Source organism: Thalassophryne amazonica, chromosome 6 (genome assembly GCF_902500255.1).
Source record: "Thalassophryne amazonica chromosome 6, fThaAma1.1, whole genome shotgun sequence".
Classification (NCBI taxonomy): Eukaryota; Metazoa; Chordata; class Actinopteri; order Batrachoidiformes; family Batrachoididae; genus Thalassophryne; species Thalassophryne amazonica.
In genome coordinates, this window is record NC_047108.1 from 116,309,174 (window position 1) to 116,326,359 (window position 17,186).

The 17,186-nt window shown below is 41.7% G+C and overlaps 1 protein-coding gene across 1 annotated transcript in view; it reads left to right on the forward strand.

The window, feature by feature from the left end:
* LOC117512966 (N-terminal EF-hand calcium-binding protein 1-like) overlaps positions 1-17,186 on the forward strand; it is a 65,627-nt gene that overhangs the window by 23,127 nt on the left and 25,314 nt on the right. Inside the window, exons 3-5 of the mRNA XM_034173216.1 lie at positions 12,916-13,024; positions 15,178-15,203; positions 15,301-15,398. Coding sequence (XP_034029107.1) covers positions 12,916-13,024; positions 15,178-15,203; positions 15,301-15,398 — 233 coding nt within the window. The remainder of the gene's footprint in view (positions 1-12,915; positions 13,025-15,177; positions 15,204-15,300; positions 15,399-17,186) is intronic.

The window sequence follows — 17,186 nt, forward strand, 5'->3', positions numbered from 1 at the left end:
TGAGATGAATATTGTATTTTTCCTCACATGATTTTCCACACATTAATATTTTGTGTGTTTTTGTGTTTAAGAAGTCATGTTGCTCATCTTTTCAGTGCCGGATAATAAAGACTGCAGCAAAATAAATAAGTAAAAATATTGACTTTGATTGTTGACCAATTCTAACCAAAACTGAAGCACTTGCAGCTGTCAGGTTTGATCAAAATCGGAAGTGTTCCCAAGATATGGCATTGACATCAAAGTAATGCAACCCCAAAATGACTTGTTTCTGCATCTGTTTCTTTAAATAGAAAGGAGGTGGTGGTGGCCACACCCCATTTCTTTGTAGTGAGGGAGGGGCCAGCTCCCCAGCTCTCTCCCACAATCCGTGCAGACACATCAAACAAAAAGCAAACAAATTCATTGGCTTTGTCTCATAAAGCATAAAGGGTTTCTGTGACATGTGTAACAGAAGTCTAAAACGGGCCGTTTCAGGCCCAAACGTCACTGATAGCAGGTGGATTCCACATGTACACACAGTTTTGATTTGTAAAGTCACTCAGTTGTCATTGTTGAAAACTCAAGACTTTAGATTAACAAAACGTAAATCAATCGAAACAACACAGGTGTGCCTTAGACTGCCCACAATAAAAGGCCACTCTGAAAGGTGCAGTTTTATCACACAGCACAATGCCACAGATGTCGCAAGATTTGAGGGCGTGTGCAATTGGCATGCTGACAGCAGGAATGTCAACCAGAGCTGTTGCTCGTGTATTGAATGTTCATTTCTCTACCATAAGCTGTCTCCAAAGGCGTTTCAGAGAATTTGGCAGTACATCCAACCAGCCTCACAACCACAGACCACGTGTAACCACACCAGCCCAGGACCTCCACATCCAGCATGTTCACCTCCAAGATCGTCTGAGACCAGCCACTCGGACAGCTGCTGAAACAATCGGTTTGCATAACCAAAGAATTTCTGCACAAACTGTCAGAAACCATCTCAGGGAAGCTCATCTGCATGCTCGTCGTCCTCATCGGGCTTGAGTGGGCAAATGCTCACATTTGCTGGCATTTGGCACGTTGGAGAGGTGTTCTCTTCACGGATGAATCCCGGTTCACACTGTCCAGGGCAGATGGCAGACAGCGTGTGTGGCGTCGTGTGGGTGAGCGGTTTTCTGATGTCAATGTTGTGGATCGAGTGGCCCATGGTGGCGGTGGGGTTATGGTATGGGCAGGCGTCTGTTATGGACGAAGAACACAGGTGCATTTTATTGATGGCATTTTGAATGCACAGAGATACCGTGACGAGATCCTGAGGCCCATTGTTGTGCCATACATCCAAGAACATCACCTCATGTTGCAGCAGGATAATGCACGGCCCCATGTTGCAAGGATCTGTACACAATTCTTGGAAGCTGAAAATATCCCAGTTCTTGCATGGCCGACATACTCACCGGACATGTCACGCATTGAGCATGTTTGGGATGCTCTGGACCGGCGTATACAACAGCGTGTACCAGTTCCTGCCAATATGCAGTAACTTCGCACAGCCATTGAAGAGGAGTGGACCAACATTCCACAGGCCACAATTGACAACCTGATCAACTCTATGCGAAGGAGATGTGTTGCACTGCATGAGGCAAATGGTGGTCACACCAGATACTGACTGGTATCCCCCCCCCCAATAAAACAAAACTGCACCTTTCAGAGTGGCCTTTTATTGTGGGCAGTCTAAGGCACACCTGTGCACCAATCATGGTGTCTAATCAGCATCTTGATATGGCACACCTGTGAGGTGGGATGGATTATCTCAGCAAAGGAGAAGTGCTCACTATCACAGATTTAGACTGGTTTGTGAACAATATTTGAGGGAAATGGTGATATTGTGTATGTGGAAAAGGTTTTAGATCTTTGAGTTCATCTCATACAAAATGGGAGCAAAACCAAAAGTGTTGCATTTATATATATATATATATATATATATATATATATATATATATATATATATATATATATATATATATATATATATATATATATATATATATATATGTTGTATTCCTGACTTGCAGTGAAGTTTTGTGCAGGTGTTTTGGTACATTAGCCAGTGTTAGCATTAGCATTAGCATTAGCAGCCTCGTTGTTTCCTCTCTTGCGCCTCCTAAATGGCTTTCTGGTTGGACAGTAATCCACAAGGACCCATGTCCATGTCTTTATGTCTTACAGACATAAAGACATGGATGACCTCTAATTTCCTGCTTTTAAACTCAGATAAAACTGAAGTTATTGTACTTGGCCCCACAAATCGTAGAAACATGGTGTCTAACCAGATCCTTACTGTGGATGGCATTACCCTGACCTCTAGTAATACTGTGAGAAATCTTGGAGTCATTTTTGATCAGGATATGTCATTCAAAGCGCATATTAAACAAATATGTAGGACTGCTTTTTTGCATTTACGCAATATCTCTAAAATTAGAAAGGTCTTGTCTCAGAGTGATGCTGAAAAACTAATTCATGCATTTATTTCCTCTAGGCTGGACTATTGTAATTCATTATTATCAGGTTGTCCTAAAAGTTCCCTGAAAAGCCTTCAGTTAATTCAAAATGCTGCAGCTAGAGTACTGACAGGGACTAGAAGGAGAGAGCATATCTCACCCATATTGGCCTCTCTTCATTGGCTTCCTGTTAATTCTAGAATAGAATTTAAAATTCTTCTTCTTACTTATAAGGTTTTGAATAATCAGGTCCCATCTTATCTTAGGGACCTCGTAGTACCATATCACCCCAATAGAGCACTTCGCTCTCAGACTGCAGGCTTACTTGTAGTTCCTAGGGTTTGTAAGAGTAGAATGGGAGGCAGAGCCTTCAGCTTTCAGGCTCCTCTCCTGTGGAACCAGCTCCCAATTCAGATCAGGGAGACAGACACCCTCTCTACTTTTAAGATTAGGCTTAAAACTTTCCTTTTTGCTAAAGCTTATAGTTAGGGCTGGATCAGGTGACCCTGAACCATCCCTTAGTTATGCTGCTATAGACGTAGACTGCTGGGGGGTTCCCATGATGCATTGTTTCTTTCTCTTTTTGCTCTGTATGCACCACTCTGCATTTAATCATTAGTGATCGATCTGTGCTCCCCTCCACAGTATGTCTTTTTCCTGGTTCTCTCCCTCAGCCCCAACCAGTCCCAGCAGAAGACTGCCCCTCCCTGAGCCTGGTTCTGCTGGAGGTTTCTTCCTGTTAAAAGGGAGTTTTTCCTTCCCATTGTAGCCAAGTGCTTGCTCACAGGGGGTCGTTTTGGCCGTTGGGGTTTTACATAATTATTGTATGACCTTGCCTTACAATATAAAGCGCCTTGGGGCAACTGTTTGTTGTGATTTGGCGCTATATAAAAAAAAATTGATTGATTGAAATTGATTGATTGACCCAGATGGTCTGACTGGTTCTGACAGAGTATTGTAACCACATTTCTCATGTTGGTTGTGTGGCATGCTAACAGGTCTACAGAGTTGGCCACTGATGTTGTCCTTATGTCTGATTGATATGGATCTACTCGTCCACAAAACTAAATTCATGTAATAAATGTTAGTAGTTAGCCATAGGTTCTGCAGAAAAATATTAGTGGTTTATCAGTTTGCCGTTATCACAGGATGAGTGGTTATTGGGCAACACAGTCTCGTTTGAGGGCAGATGCTAAAGGGGTAAAATGTGACTCATATGGTGTAATTCCTCTACTTCTGGAGTACAAACCACAGCATTTTCAATTGGATTTTGAGCAAATTACCAACAAAGTGGACATATGTTGCGGTTTGTTTATGATCCGGACCACAAACGTGTCGAGGTGGTTTTGCAGGCGAGAGAACGGAGCTACGCTGGTTAGCTGTGTAGGCTAACACTTACCGACATGAGGTCACCCACCTCCTTGCCTTTTCTTCTCCACCGGGAACCGAAACAAAAACAAACAAACAACAACAAAAAAAGTACACCATTTATCCATGTGAAGTTATGCTGTGTATATATTAAATGGAGGTCCCTGTAAGTGGTCAAATCCCGCGATATCACAGAGAGACTACGGTCTCCTATTGAAGCAAACTTTTTGGCTAGCTGTGCCCGTGACTTCATTGAATCAAGTCTTTTCCAGTACCTTCAGTGATTAGCTCATTTTAAAGGTTGTTATCCATGGATTATTGGTAAATTGTGTTTCTGTACTTCTGCACATGATAATTAGAAGATCTGGAGCAAAATGTAAAATTTGCGACTGACCGAAGCCAAAAACCCAACTTCAGCTATGCTGTTTGACAACCATGGAACACTTACATAACATGCCAGCGCCTGAGAAGTGAGGGAACTTGGGGTGTCTAATTGGGTGTGAATCCAAATCAGCCATGATTGAGCCGGCTGGAGAGTGAGTCAGAGGTGCAGCAGATTGTGTTTACTACTACATCATGGAGAAAGAAGCACAATCATTTCTGCAGGAAATTGGAAACTGAAAATTTGATTTTGTTCTCATAATTGCTTCATAGTGCAGCCGGGCTTTAATTTAGGCAAACACACAGCTTGACATATTTAGGTTATGAATCAGGCTTGTCCACACGTACATGGGTACTTTGGGAAATATAACTGTCTATGCATTTTGGTTTTTTGTCTGCACATAAACTGTGATTTAAATCATTGAAAATGGAGCTTTTCCAAAACTCCTTCCACAATGAAGTGTTTCAGGAACTTGGTTTCAGTGTGTATGTGTAAAAAAACAAAACAAAAGTTATGTCTTTTGACTGTACGAGGGCTGTCCATAAAGTATAGGTCCTTTTTATTTTTTTCAAAAACTATATGGATTTCATTCATATGTTTTTACGTCAGACATGCATGAACCCTCGTGCGCATGCGTGAGTTTTTCCAGGCCTGTCGGTGACGTCATTCGCCTGTGAGCACTCCTTGTGGGAGGAGTCGTCCAGCCCCTCGTCGGAATTCCTTTGTCTGAGAAGTTGCTGAGAGACTGGCGCTTTGTTTGATCAAAATTTTTTCTAAACCTGTGAGACACATCGAAGTGGACACGGTTCGAAAAATTAAGCTGGTTTTCAGTGAAAATTTTAACGGCTGATGAGAGATTTTGAGGTGATACTGTCGCTTTAAGGACTTCCCACAATATGAGACGTCGCGCAGCGCTCTCAGGCGCTGTCATCAGCCTGTTTCAAGCTGAAAACCTCCACATTTCAGGCTCTATTGATCCAGGATGTCGTGAGAGAACAGAGAAGTTTCAGAAGAAGTCGGTTTCAGCATTTTATCCGGATATTCCACTGTTAAAGGAGATTTTTTTAATGAAAGACGTGCGGACGGCGCGGTGCAGCGGCACAGGAAAAACACCTCCGTGTTGATAACCATTTGTAAAATCCAGGCGGCTTTTGATGACTTTCAGTGGAGTGAGTATATGAGAAATTGTTTAACAGTTGGACATGTTCCAACTTGTCCTTAAGGCTTCCAACGGAGGTGTTTTTCCTGTGGCGGAGCGTCGCGGCGGCTCCGTCCCGACGCGCGGACCCGTCCGCACGTCTTTCATTAAAAAAATCTCCTTTAACAGTGGAATATCCGGATAAAATGCTGAAACCGACTTCTTCTGAAACTTCTCTGTTCTCTCACGACGTCCTGGATCAATAGAGCCTGAAATGTGGAGGTTTTCAGCTTGAAACAGGCTGATGACGGCGCCTGGGACCGTTGCGCGACGTCCCGCTGTGTTGGAAGTCCTTAAAGCGACAGTATCACCTCAAAATCTCTCATCAGCCATTAAAATTTTCACTGAAAACCAGCTTAATTTTTCGAACCGTGTCCACTTCGATGTGTCTCACAGGTTTAGAAAAATTTTTGATCAAACAAAGCGCCAGTCTCTCAGCAACTTCTCAGACAAAGGAATTCCGACGAGGGGCTGGACGACTCCTCCCACAAGGAGTGCTCACAGGCGAATGACGTCACCGACAGGCCTGGAAAAACTCACGCATGCGCACGAGGGTTCAAGCATGTCTGAAGTAAAAACATATGAATGAAATCCATAAAGTTTTTGAAAAAATAAAAAGGACCTATACTTTACGGACAGACCTCGTATATATTTTGTCTTTTTTCCACGTTTCTGACTGACCAATATACACTTGAGGTTACAGTGCCACCTATTGCTTTGACATACTCTTCACACTGTTTTAATGCAGTATGGCTGTTGGGTTTTTTAAGGCTTAAAGCTGCCCTGACACTTGCACGACTTTGATCCGTGCACTTGCATGCACTTCGTCGTGATGATCCCACCCGCTGTGTTCCCAGCTGGATGCCGTGCTTTGTTTTGCTGGACACTGCGTATATAAAATAATTATTTTGTAGTGAATGAATCATTTTCTCTCTGAGTTGGCTGTTGAAAACACCTGTAATTGCTTCCGGAATCACAGAGGACTGTTCCAGCTGCTGCTTTTTTCTCTCTTTCGTGAGCTTAATGAGGTGGAGAACGCATTTGGAGCTGTCGACAAAGGTAATTATTTGTAATGTTTATATTGTAGTGGCTTGGAAAAACAGTTGCATGTTCATTCCTTCTTGTGTGCAGCTGTAAAAATACATTTATGATTGATTTAACATCTCATTATAACCGTTCAGATAAGTTGCGCTGTGATTATTTGTGCAATGTTCAAGTGAAGTTCATGTAATTAATGCATGATGGAGATTGTGAACATTTCAAAATGTTCTTTGTGCATGTGCATGAAGCTGCACACAGTTTACAATGATTTACAATGACTTTGAGACGAGTTTACGCTTGTGCACAGCAGAGTGCGCGCAAGTGTGCAGATGAAAGTCGCCCAAGTGTCAGGGCACCCTAAGTCATTTTTTTTTTTAATTTAGCACTACTATAATTTGATTTCTTATAAGGGATTCATAATGTGATATTGCGAATATGATCAAAATTTGCGTTATCTGGAAACAATTTTGAATTTTGACCCCTGAAGGGTAGAAATTCAAGGGATCAGATGCCATGACCTGCACTAGAGACATCATATTTTGCGTGGGGCTTCCTCCGATTTGCATGAGGGATGCTGGGAAGAACACAGCAGCAGCCAGTCAGAGCAAAGAATAGCAGTGTGACATTAGCTGGCTGATTGTTTGGGCAAAAATAAACCAAGATGGCAGAAAACGCTACAAAACAGCTGATTTCTGTATAAATCTAGTGTTTCTCAAGTTAGTGAGAAATTAACACTTTTAAATCTAAAAATACAGTTTTTTGTAACCACATAACACCTTTGAAGTCATATGGATGTTGGCGGAAACACACATCAAGCAAGTGGGTCAATTGTATTACATGAATTATTTGGCTCAGTGGGCGTGTCTCATGCACAGCTGCTTCAATGAGCTGTTTCAAACTTGTTTTGCTTAATGAGACACAGCATGCACAGATGCTGTGGGAATATTTGCATGTTTAACAAGAACCCCAACAAAACCTATTTAAAGGTGCCCTAAAATTAGTTTTTTCTTTCACTAGATGTAGCACTATTAGTTCTACTGCAGCGGGTCTTTCACCACTTGTACTGGAGGCACCCAAGCTCTCTGCTAAACCATGTGAAGACATTTTATCGATACGAAACTCAGTCAGTAAGTACACAACACTGGAGGCATTTTATTATTTTCGTAGGCTGCCATGAAGCTCCGCTCTGGCCCGTAACGCAGCTCAGAGTGTGCGAGGGCTCCGCCTCTTTTTATTAATTCACACCAGCGCTGTAACCTTGCGCATAACAAAATAGTGCCAAATAACAGGTGGCAGACATCGCACTCAACACGCACTATCTCTGTTTTCAGGGAATAAGCAAAGGTTCCCTCCTTGGCCACTCCTCATCAAACCTCCCCACTCACCACATTGAGCACATGGAATGGCGGTTAAAGACTTTTAACATGTCTAACAGCTCTCTGTGTCGGAAACGGCAGATGTACATGGATTCTAGAATGACCGCTTTCTTGGTCAGAGGCATTTTTAGCCTCTAAATGCGATTTTTGGACATATTTTTTGCAAAGTAACTGCCGTCCCCAATCTTGAAAAAAAAAAAAAAAAATCAACATCACTGAGTAGTGACTATTGCTGTCACATTATAAATGTGAGGAGGGACAACAGTTTCATAGGGCGGGACTCATATCCACTAATCATGCACATATGGAAATCTCATGAACTAAATATGCAGTGAGGGATAGAAAAGCTCAGGGCACAGAAGGAGTGTTGCTTCATTCTCTATGTGGGGCACCTTGCCTGTTAACATGGAAAAGTGTTGTTGGTTGATGTGTAAAATGTCCTTTAGGGCAACTTTACCTATACATGATAGTTAATAGTGTGTTTTTGTTTCTGCTTTACATTTGACCACAAACCAACATTACAAGTAAATTACCTTTTTTGTTATTTTAGTAAGAAATCTTTGGTAGACATTTGCTTCGTGAACTGGCCACAAATCAAAGCTGCTCCTTTAAACAAACAGATGATGTGATTTACTTTTTGGATCGAGCTTGAGTCGTGAAGCCTGGCAGAGATCTCAGATCTGGGTCTCCAAAGGATTCAGCACTCACTGAAGGAAAGCTGGCGTGATGGTAGTGAGATCTCATTAGGCTGAAAGTGATCCTGCTGCTGCTGCTGCTGCTGCAGCGTGCACACCCATTAAGCTTTGCTCTGAAAACTGCCTTTAATTTGCAAAGTGAAACCTGAAGCAGTCGGGAAGGCAGGCTGACTGGGTGACTGTGAGGAGGAAGCGTAGCCCTAAACAGAAGCCCCGTGTACACCGTCAACCCGTTCACATCTCTAACCGTTTTTCCCCACTCGACGATACACTCGCCGAGGATCAAACTCTGGTTATTGGCGACTCTGTTTTGAGAAATGTGAAGTTAGCGACACCAGCAACCATTGTCAATTGTCTTCCGGGGGCCAGAGCAGGCGACATCGAAGGACATTTGAAATTGCTGGCTAAGGCTAAGCGTAAATTTGGTAAGATTGTAATTCACGTCGGCAGTAATGACACTCGGTTACGCCAATCGGAGGTCACTAAAATTAACATTGAATCGGTGTGTAACTTTGCAAAAACAATGTCGGACTCTGTTGTTTTCTCTGGGCCCCTCCCCAATCAGACCGGGAGTGACATGTTTAGCCGCATGTTCTCCTTGAATTGCTGGCTGTCTGAGTGGTGTCCAAAAAATGAGGTGGGCTTCATTGATAATTGGCAAAGCTTCTGGGGAAAACCTGGTCTTGTTAGGAGAGACGGCATCCATCCCACTTTGGATGGAGCAGCTCTCATTTCTAGAAATCTGGCCAATTTTTTGGGATCCTCCAAACTGTGACTGTCTAGCGTTGGGACCAGGAGGCAGAGCTGTGGTCTTATCCACCTCTCTGCAGCTTCTCTCCCCCTGCCATCCCCTATTACCCCATCCCCGTAGAGACGGTGCCTGCTCCCAGACCACCAATAACTAGCAAAAATCTATTTAAGCATAAAAATTCAAAAAGAAAAAATAATATAGCACCTTCAACTGCACCACAGACTAAAACAGTTAAATGTGGTCTATTAAACATTAGGTCTCTTTCTTCTAAGTCCCTGTTGGTAAATGATATAATAATTGATCAACGTATTGATTTATTCTGCCTAACAGAAACTTGGTTACAGCAGGATGAATATGTTAGTTTAAATGAGTCAACACCCCCGAGTCACACTAACTGTCAGAATGCTCGTAGCACGGGCCGTGGCGGAGGATTAGCAGCAATCTTCCATTCCAGCTTATTAATTAATCAAAAACCTAGACAGAGCTTTAATTCATTTGAAAGCTTGTCTCTTAGTCTTGTCCATCCAAATTGGAAGTCCCAAAAACCAGTTTTATTTGTTATTATCTATCGTCCACCTGGTCGTTACTGTGAGTTTCTCTGTGAATTTTCAGACCTTTTGTCTGACTTAGTGCTTAGCTCAGATAAGATAATTATAGTGGGCGATTTTAACATCCACACAGATGCTGAGAATGACAGCCTCAACACTGCATTTAATCTATTATTAGACTCTATCGGCTTTGCTCAAAAAGTAAATGAGTCCACCCACCACTTTAATCATATTTTAGATCTTGTTCTGACTTATGGTATGGAAATAGAAGACTTAACAGTATTCCCTGAAAACTCCCTTTTGTCTGATCATTTTTTAATAACATTTACATTTACCCTGATGGACTACCCTGCAGTGGGGAATAAGTTTCATTACACTAGAAGTCTTTCAGAAAGCGCTGTAACTAGGTTTAAGGATATGATTCCTTCTTTATGTTCTCTAATGTCATATACCAACACAGAGCAGAGTAGCTACCTAAACTCTGTAAGGGAGTTAGAGTATCTTGTCAATAGTTTTACATCCTCATTGAAGACAACTTTGGATGCTGTAGCTCCTCTGAAAAAGAGAGCTTTAAATCAGAAGTGTCTGACTCCGTGGTATAACTCACAAACTCGTAGCTTAAAGCAGATAACCCGTAAGTTGGAGAGGAAATGGCGTCTCACTAATTTAGAAGATCTTCACTTAGCCTGGAAAAAGAGTTTGTTGCTCTATAAGAAAGCCCTTCGTGAAGCTAGGACATCTTTCTACTCATCACTAATTGAAGAAAATAAGAACAACCCCAGGTTTCTTTTCAGCACTGTAGCCGGGCTGACAAAGAGTCAGAGCTCTATTGAGCTGAGTATTCCATTAACTTTAACTAGTAATGACTTCATGACTTTCTTTGCTAACAAAATTTTGACTATTAGAGAAAAAATTACTCATAACCATCCCAAAGATGTATCGTTATCTTTGGCTGCTTTCAGTGATGCCGGTATTTGGTTAGACTCTTTCTCTCCGATTGTTCTGTCTGAGTTATTTTCATTAGTTACTTCATCCAAACCATCAACATGCTTATTAGACCCCATTCCTGCCAGGCTGCTCAAGGAAGTCCTACCATTATTTAATGCTTCAATCTTAAATATGATCAATCTATCTTTGTTAGTTGGTTATGTACCACAGGCCTTTAAGGTGGCAGTAATTAAACCATTACTTAAAAAGCCATCACTTGACCCAGCTATCTTAGCTAATTATAGGCCAATCTCCAACCTTCCTTTTCTCTCAAAGATTCTTGAGAGGGTAGTTGTAAAACAGCTAACTGATCACCTGCAGAGGAATGGTCTATTTGAAGAGTTTCAGTCAGGTTTTAGAATTCATCATAGTACAGAAACAGCATTAGTGATGGTTACAAATGATCTTCTTATGGCTTCGGACAGTGGACTTATCTCTGTGCTTGTTCTGTTGGACCTCAGTGCTGCTTTTGATACTGTTGACCATAAAATTTTATTACAGAGATTAGAGCATGTCATAGGTATTAAAGGCATTGCGCTGCGGTGGTTTGAATCATATTTGTCTAATAGATTACAGTTTGTTCATGTAAATGGGGAATCTTCTTCACAGACTAAAGTTAATTATGGAGTTCCACAAGGTTCTGTGCTAGGACCAATTTTATTCACTTTATACATGCTTCCCTTGGGCAGTATTATTAGACGGTATTGCTTAAATTTTCATTGTTACGCAGATGATACCCAGCTTTATCTATCCATGAAGCCAGAGGATACGCACCAATTAGCTAAACTGCAGGATTGTCTTACAGACATAAAGACATGGATGACCTCTAATTTCCTGCTTTTAAACTCAGATAAAACTGAAGTTATTGTACTTGGCCCCACAAATCTTAGAAGCATGGTGTCTAACCAGATCGTTACTCTGGATGGCATTTCCCTGATCTCTAGTAATACTGTGAGAAATCTTGGAGTTATTTTTGATCAGGATATGTCATTCAAAGCGCATATTAAACAAATATGTAGGACTGCCTTTTTGCATTTACGCAATATCTCTAAAATCAGAAAGGTCTTGTCTCAGAGTGATGCTGAAAAACTAATTCATGCATTTGTTTCCTCTAGGCTGGACTATTGTAATTCATTATTATCAGGTTGTCCTAAAAGTTCCCTAAAAAGCCTTCAGTTGGTTCAGAATGCTGCAGCTAGAGTACTGACGGGGACTAGCAGGAGAGAGCATATCTCACCCGTGTTGGCCTCCCTTCATTGGCTTCCTGTTAATGCTAGAATAGAATTTAAAATTCTTCTTCTTACTTATAAGGTTTTGAATAATCAGGTCCCATCTTATCTTAGGGACCTCGTAGTACCATATTACCCCATTAGAGCGCTTCGCTCTCAGACTGCGGGCTTACTTGTAGTTCCTAGGGTTTGTAAGAGTAGAATGGGAGGCAGAGCCTTCAGCTTTCAGGCTCCTCTCCTGTGGAACCAGCTCCCAATTCAGATCAGGGAGACAGATACCCTCTCTACTTTTAAGATTAGGCTTAAAACTTTCCTTTTCGCTAAGGCTTATAGTTAGGGCTGGATCGGGTGACCCTGGACCATCCCTTGGTTATGTTGCTTTAGACGTAGACTGTGTTTCATAATTATTGTATGGCCTTGCCTTGCAATGTGGAGCGCCTTGGGGCAACTGTTTGTTGTGATTTGGCGCTATACAAGAAAAAAGTTGATTGATTGATTGATTGAAGCAGATTTATTGTGCAGTCATAATTATCAGCAGCGCAGAATTGCGACACAATGATATGGCAGGAATTTAAAAAGAAATATACAGCCTTCCTTTGATAATATTAATAATATCAGCAACAATTAGATTTGCAGTTGTGCAACATTGTTAAAACTATTGATCTCCTGCCGGAACTGAGCTGAGAAATTACAGTCATAGTTCAACCTGACACTGAATGATGTGAAATGTTTTGACTTTACAGCAGCTCCCTTTAAATTTAACCTTGGGTTTAATTCAGCGTCCGACCCCTCAGCACGCTGATAAGGCATCTCAAACTGCACTGGGGTGTAACTCTCTCTCGGGGTTTGTCTCTTTGCAGATGACGGGATGCTGTCTTTGGACGAGTTCCAGTCCTACTTCACTGATGGTATCCTGACGGCTGAGCAGATGCAGGAGCTGTACTCCACCGTCGACAGACAGCAGACAGAGTGAGCTCAAATGATCTTTAGGCGTCATCCAGCTCTGCTGCAATCTGCAGCCACCCCACCCTCTACGGCAGGCAAACAGATACCTATACCTCAGTGAAGACGAGTACTGACATGGTCTGCTGTTGTACTCAGTCAACAGCAAACTGATCAGCTAAAAAACAAACAAACAACAACCCCCCCCTCAACTCTTCATGAAGTAAATGAGAGTTATTGCTCAATGATGTCAAGAAGGTAAAAAATATAACGTAATGCTAAAATACACTCGGCCATAAAAATAGGAAACAGAATGTGACCTTTTGATCCCTTAAAATAGGTCAAGGTTATCCATCTTTGAACTTGTCCAAGGTCTGTGTCCCAAGAATGCTCTCTGTGAATTTGAAGACCCTAGCGGTAATAGGACTGGAGTTATGCTGAGCGCAGATAGACAGACGGACGGATGGATGAATGCAAAGTCTTCGCAATACCCGATCGCCATATTTTGGCGTCTGGTAACCAGATAAAGCATCTTTAATTCAAGGGCTTTGACAAAAATATGGCTATTTATATCCATAGTTCCTCCATTTTCAGAGGCCATAAGTAATTGGACAAAATTGTATTTTTTTAATATAAGCATCACTTTCACAGGCAGGTTTGTTTCGATAACGCCAGGGATGGAGACATGAACATTTCCAAGTCACTGAATGTCTTAGATTTCATTTACATCAGTTATTAAGAAATTACAAACAGTATGGTGCTGTGTGATAAAACTGACAGTTATCAAAAACTAAGTGACTATGCAAGAAGGAGACAAGTGAGGGAAGCCATCAAGACACCCCAGACAACTCTGACAGAGTTATCTCAGAGTTACTGAACAAGCTGAAGATAACAGGCTAACTTTGGTTTGGGTGTTTTAATTATTAAAGCATAATTTTGAAGACTGGGTAGTGGTTTTCATGACAGGTGGCTTGGGTGTGGAAATTAAAAATTATGCCCATTTTATTTCTTCAGTAATCCTGGTTTAACTGGCCCGAATACCATCAAGCTACCAATAGCTGCTAAATGTGCTAATGCTAAAAACATACTAGTTTAGATTTTAGCGGCATGTTAAAATTTCATTCACTGCAAATACTGGAGCACAGACTTCTTTGATGGTCCTCTAGGACAAATAACTATACAGAAAGCCATATTTTAACCGATATTTGTCATAAAATGCTCAGAGAGGAAAGCCATGGTTCCAGCAGCCACTGTTAGCGGTGTCTGCCACCAGAGCTCTAAACTCATCTTAGCGGCAGCAAACACTACCTGTGTGTGTAATTCACTCCCTGTTCAGCTGTCATGAAGGAAGAAACTAGGAACTGAGACCAAAATTATTTTTTGGACCAGGCTGTAAAGATGTTTATTCCTCCTTTAAAGTTTGACATTTTAACATGGGCTTCTGTGGCAATCTGCACACTTCTGGAGCCAGCCTCAAGAGCCTCAGAAGTTGCAATTCAAGGAATTGCAACTTTTTTCATTTCAAGTTGGCTTCAGTTTTGATGGCTTGCTAAATGTTCATCTTGATCAATCTTAATTTTCCTCGAGTCTATGCTTAAGCAGTGTCAGATGCATTCCCCCCCCCCCCCCCCCCCCCCCCATCAAATCTGGTCTGCTTAAGTTTTTTTCCTGTAAAATCAAAAATTGCTGGGGGAGTTTTTTGCTTACTGCTGTCACCAATGTGCTTCACTCTTGGGTTGGGTAAGGCCAGCCAGGGGTCACCAACTCTGCTCCTGCAGGGCACCTGCCGTGCATGTTTTTCTCCCAGCTGCAATTACTGCTGATTGGTTAAGTCAGCTGTTTCTAAGATCGTGATTGGCTCACCTGACTTCACTAAAGTAGTAGTGGGTGGAGCCAGGATAGTTGGAAGACATGTCAGGAAGGTGACCTCCAGGAGCCCAGTTAGTGACCCTTTGTTGACCTTCCTCGTGTATAGCGCCTTGAGGTCATTTACGCTGTGAATTTGTGTTTGAAATTGAAAATAAATTGTGGAAAATTTCTGTTGTTCTCAGTGTTATAACTTTGTCACAGTTAGATAAAAATACTCTTTGTATTGCTTTGGCAAAAATATCTGACTTTCCAGTAACATAATTAAAATTAACTTTTTTTTCTCTCTTTCTCTTTTCCTGCCTTCGTCTCAGCAATCTGGACATAAACGAACTCTCAGGTGCAAATTTTTGCATCATTCTCTAAACTGTGTGGAGACTCTTTTTTTCTTTCTTTCTTTGCTAAAGCTGTGCTTATGAAGTCTTCCTCTCTGACAGAGTACTTCATTCCATATGTGGGAGAATACGTCAATGTCCTGTCGGCTCTGGAAAAGCTGAATGTTGCCGTTTTGAAGGCGATGGATAAAACCAAAGAGGTGAGTCACCGCGGCTTTCACCTTTGCACTGGGCATCCACAGCATGGTGACCACTTCAGCGCCACTCAATAACCGTCTCCCATGGCTCCATCTGTTTAGACGAGCTTTTTCCTGTAATCAGACAGTCAGACAGAAAGTCTCTCAGATGCTTTTAAGGTTGCTCTCCTGTGGTGGCAATACAGAACAAAGAATAATTGCACAGCACGACTGACTCTGCTGCTACATTTTCAAAACACAAGAACCTCTCAGTCCATTCGGCGCTTTTAGAAAAACATGCCCCCCGCCTAACAAAGCACTGTGCCAGCTCTGCTAATGGTCGGTGCGTCACATGTGGATGTTGGTTTGTTGCAGGTCTGTGTTGTCTGAATGACTGTTAACAAAAAAAAAAATACTTTTTGTGCAGAGCCAAAATAATATGTATTTATAGTGTCACATCTCTTCCCAGGTTTTACTTCTAATATGGAGCTGAAAAGGATCCAGTGGGTGATCACAATAGCTACAATTATTATAAAAAAAACAAAACAAAACAAAAAACAAACACTGCAACTGCAGTGAGGTAAATTAATAAGGCACAGTAGAAACACTGACCTAAATATTGCTTATTGCATATATATGGATTTGTGTGCATTTTGGTGGTTTTTGAACAGCTTTTGGGCTGGAAACCATCAGCTGTATCTGGCAACATTGACGAGGCATGCTTGAGTATGACTTGCAGAACATGAACAAGTTTGTGAGGAACAAAAAAATTAATCATCCAGCTGCAAAAGTGATTTGTCACTTTATTTATTTTTGTTTAGGAAAAAACTGCAGATTTATATAAACTATGACTTTTCAAATTCACAATTCACAGCGCTTCACTTTCTCCACATTTTGTTATGTTATAGCCTTATTCCAAAATGGTTGAAATAATTTTTTCCCTCACAACACACAATACCCCATAATGACAATGTGAAAAAAATATTTTTTTTTTAGATTTTTTGCTAATTGATTAAAAATAAAAAATAAAATAAGAAATCACATGTACATGAGTATTCACAGCCTTTGCCATGAATCTCAAACTTGAGCTCAGGTGCCTCCTGTTTCCACTGATCATCCTTGAGATGTTTCTACAGCTTAATTGGAGTCCACCTGGGGTAAATTCAGTTGATTGGACATGATTTGGAAAGACACACACCTGTCTACATATAAAGTCCCACAGTTGACAGTCATAGCACGAACCAAGGATGAAGTCAAAGGAATTGTGTGTAGACCTCCGAGACAGGATTGTCTGGAGGCACAAATCTGGGGAAGGGTACAGAAACATTTCTGCTGCTTTGAAGGCTCCAATGAGCACAGTGACCTCCATCATCTGTAAACAGAAGAAGTTTGGATCCACCAGGACCAGTGCTTAATTTGTAAAGTGGGAGGTCCCGGAGCGCAGAGGATGGGTGGCTCCGGTGCAGAAAAAAAAAAAAGAAGGGCAGGGGGGGCTTGCGAACAACACTGTGCGCCACACCGAAAATAAACTGGCCGTGTATTGTAGGCCTAATAACACTAGTCACACCAAATCCGGATAGAGTACAAATTCAAATAGAGTTTAATGATGTACAGTGGTCCCTCGTTTATCACGGGAGTTACGTTCTCCGCGTTCACACCAGGCACGATGTGAGCGACTGCAGCCACAGGTTGCCATGTAATCCCTATGTAAGGACACGTTTTGGCACCAAACCGCACAGTGCGACGCGAGTGAAACGACGCGAGTGAAGCGATTTTGAGCGTTTTATGCGTTTGTGGCGCGATATTGCGTTG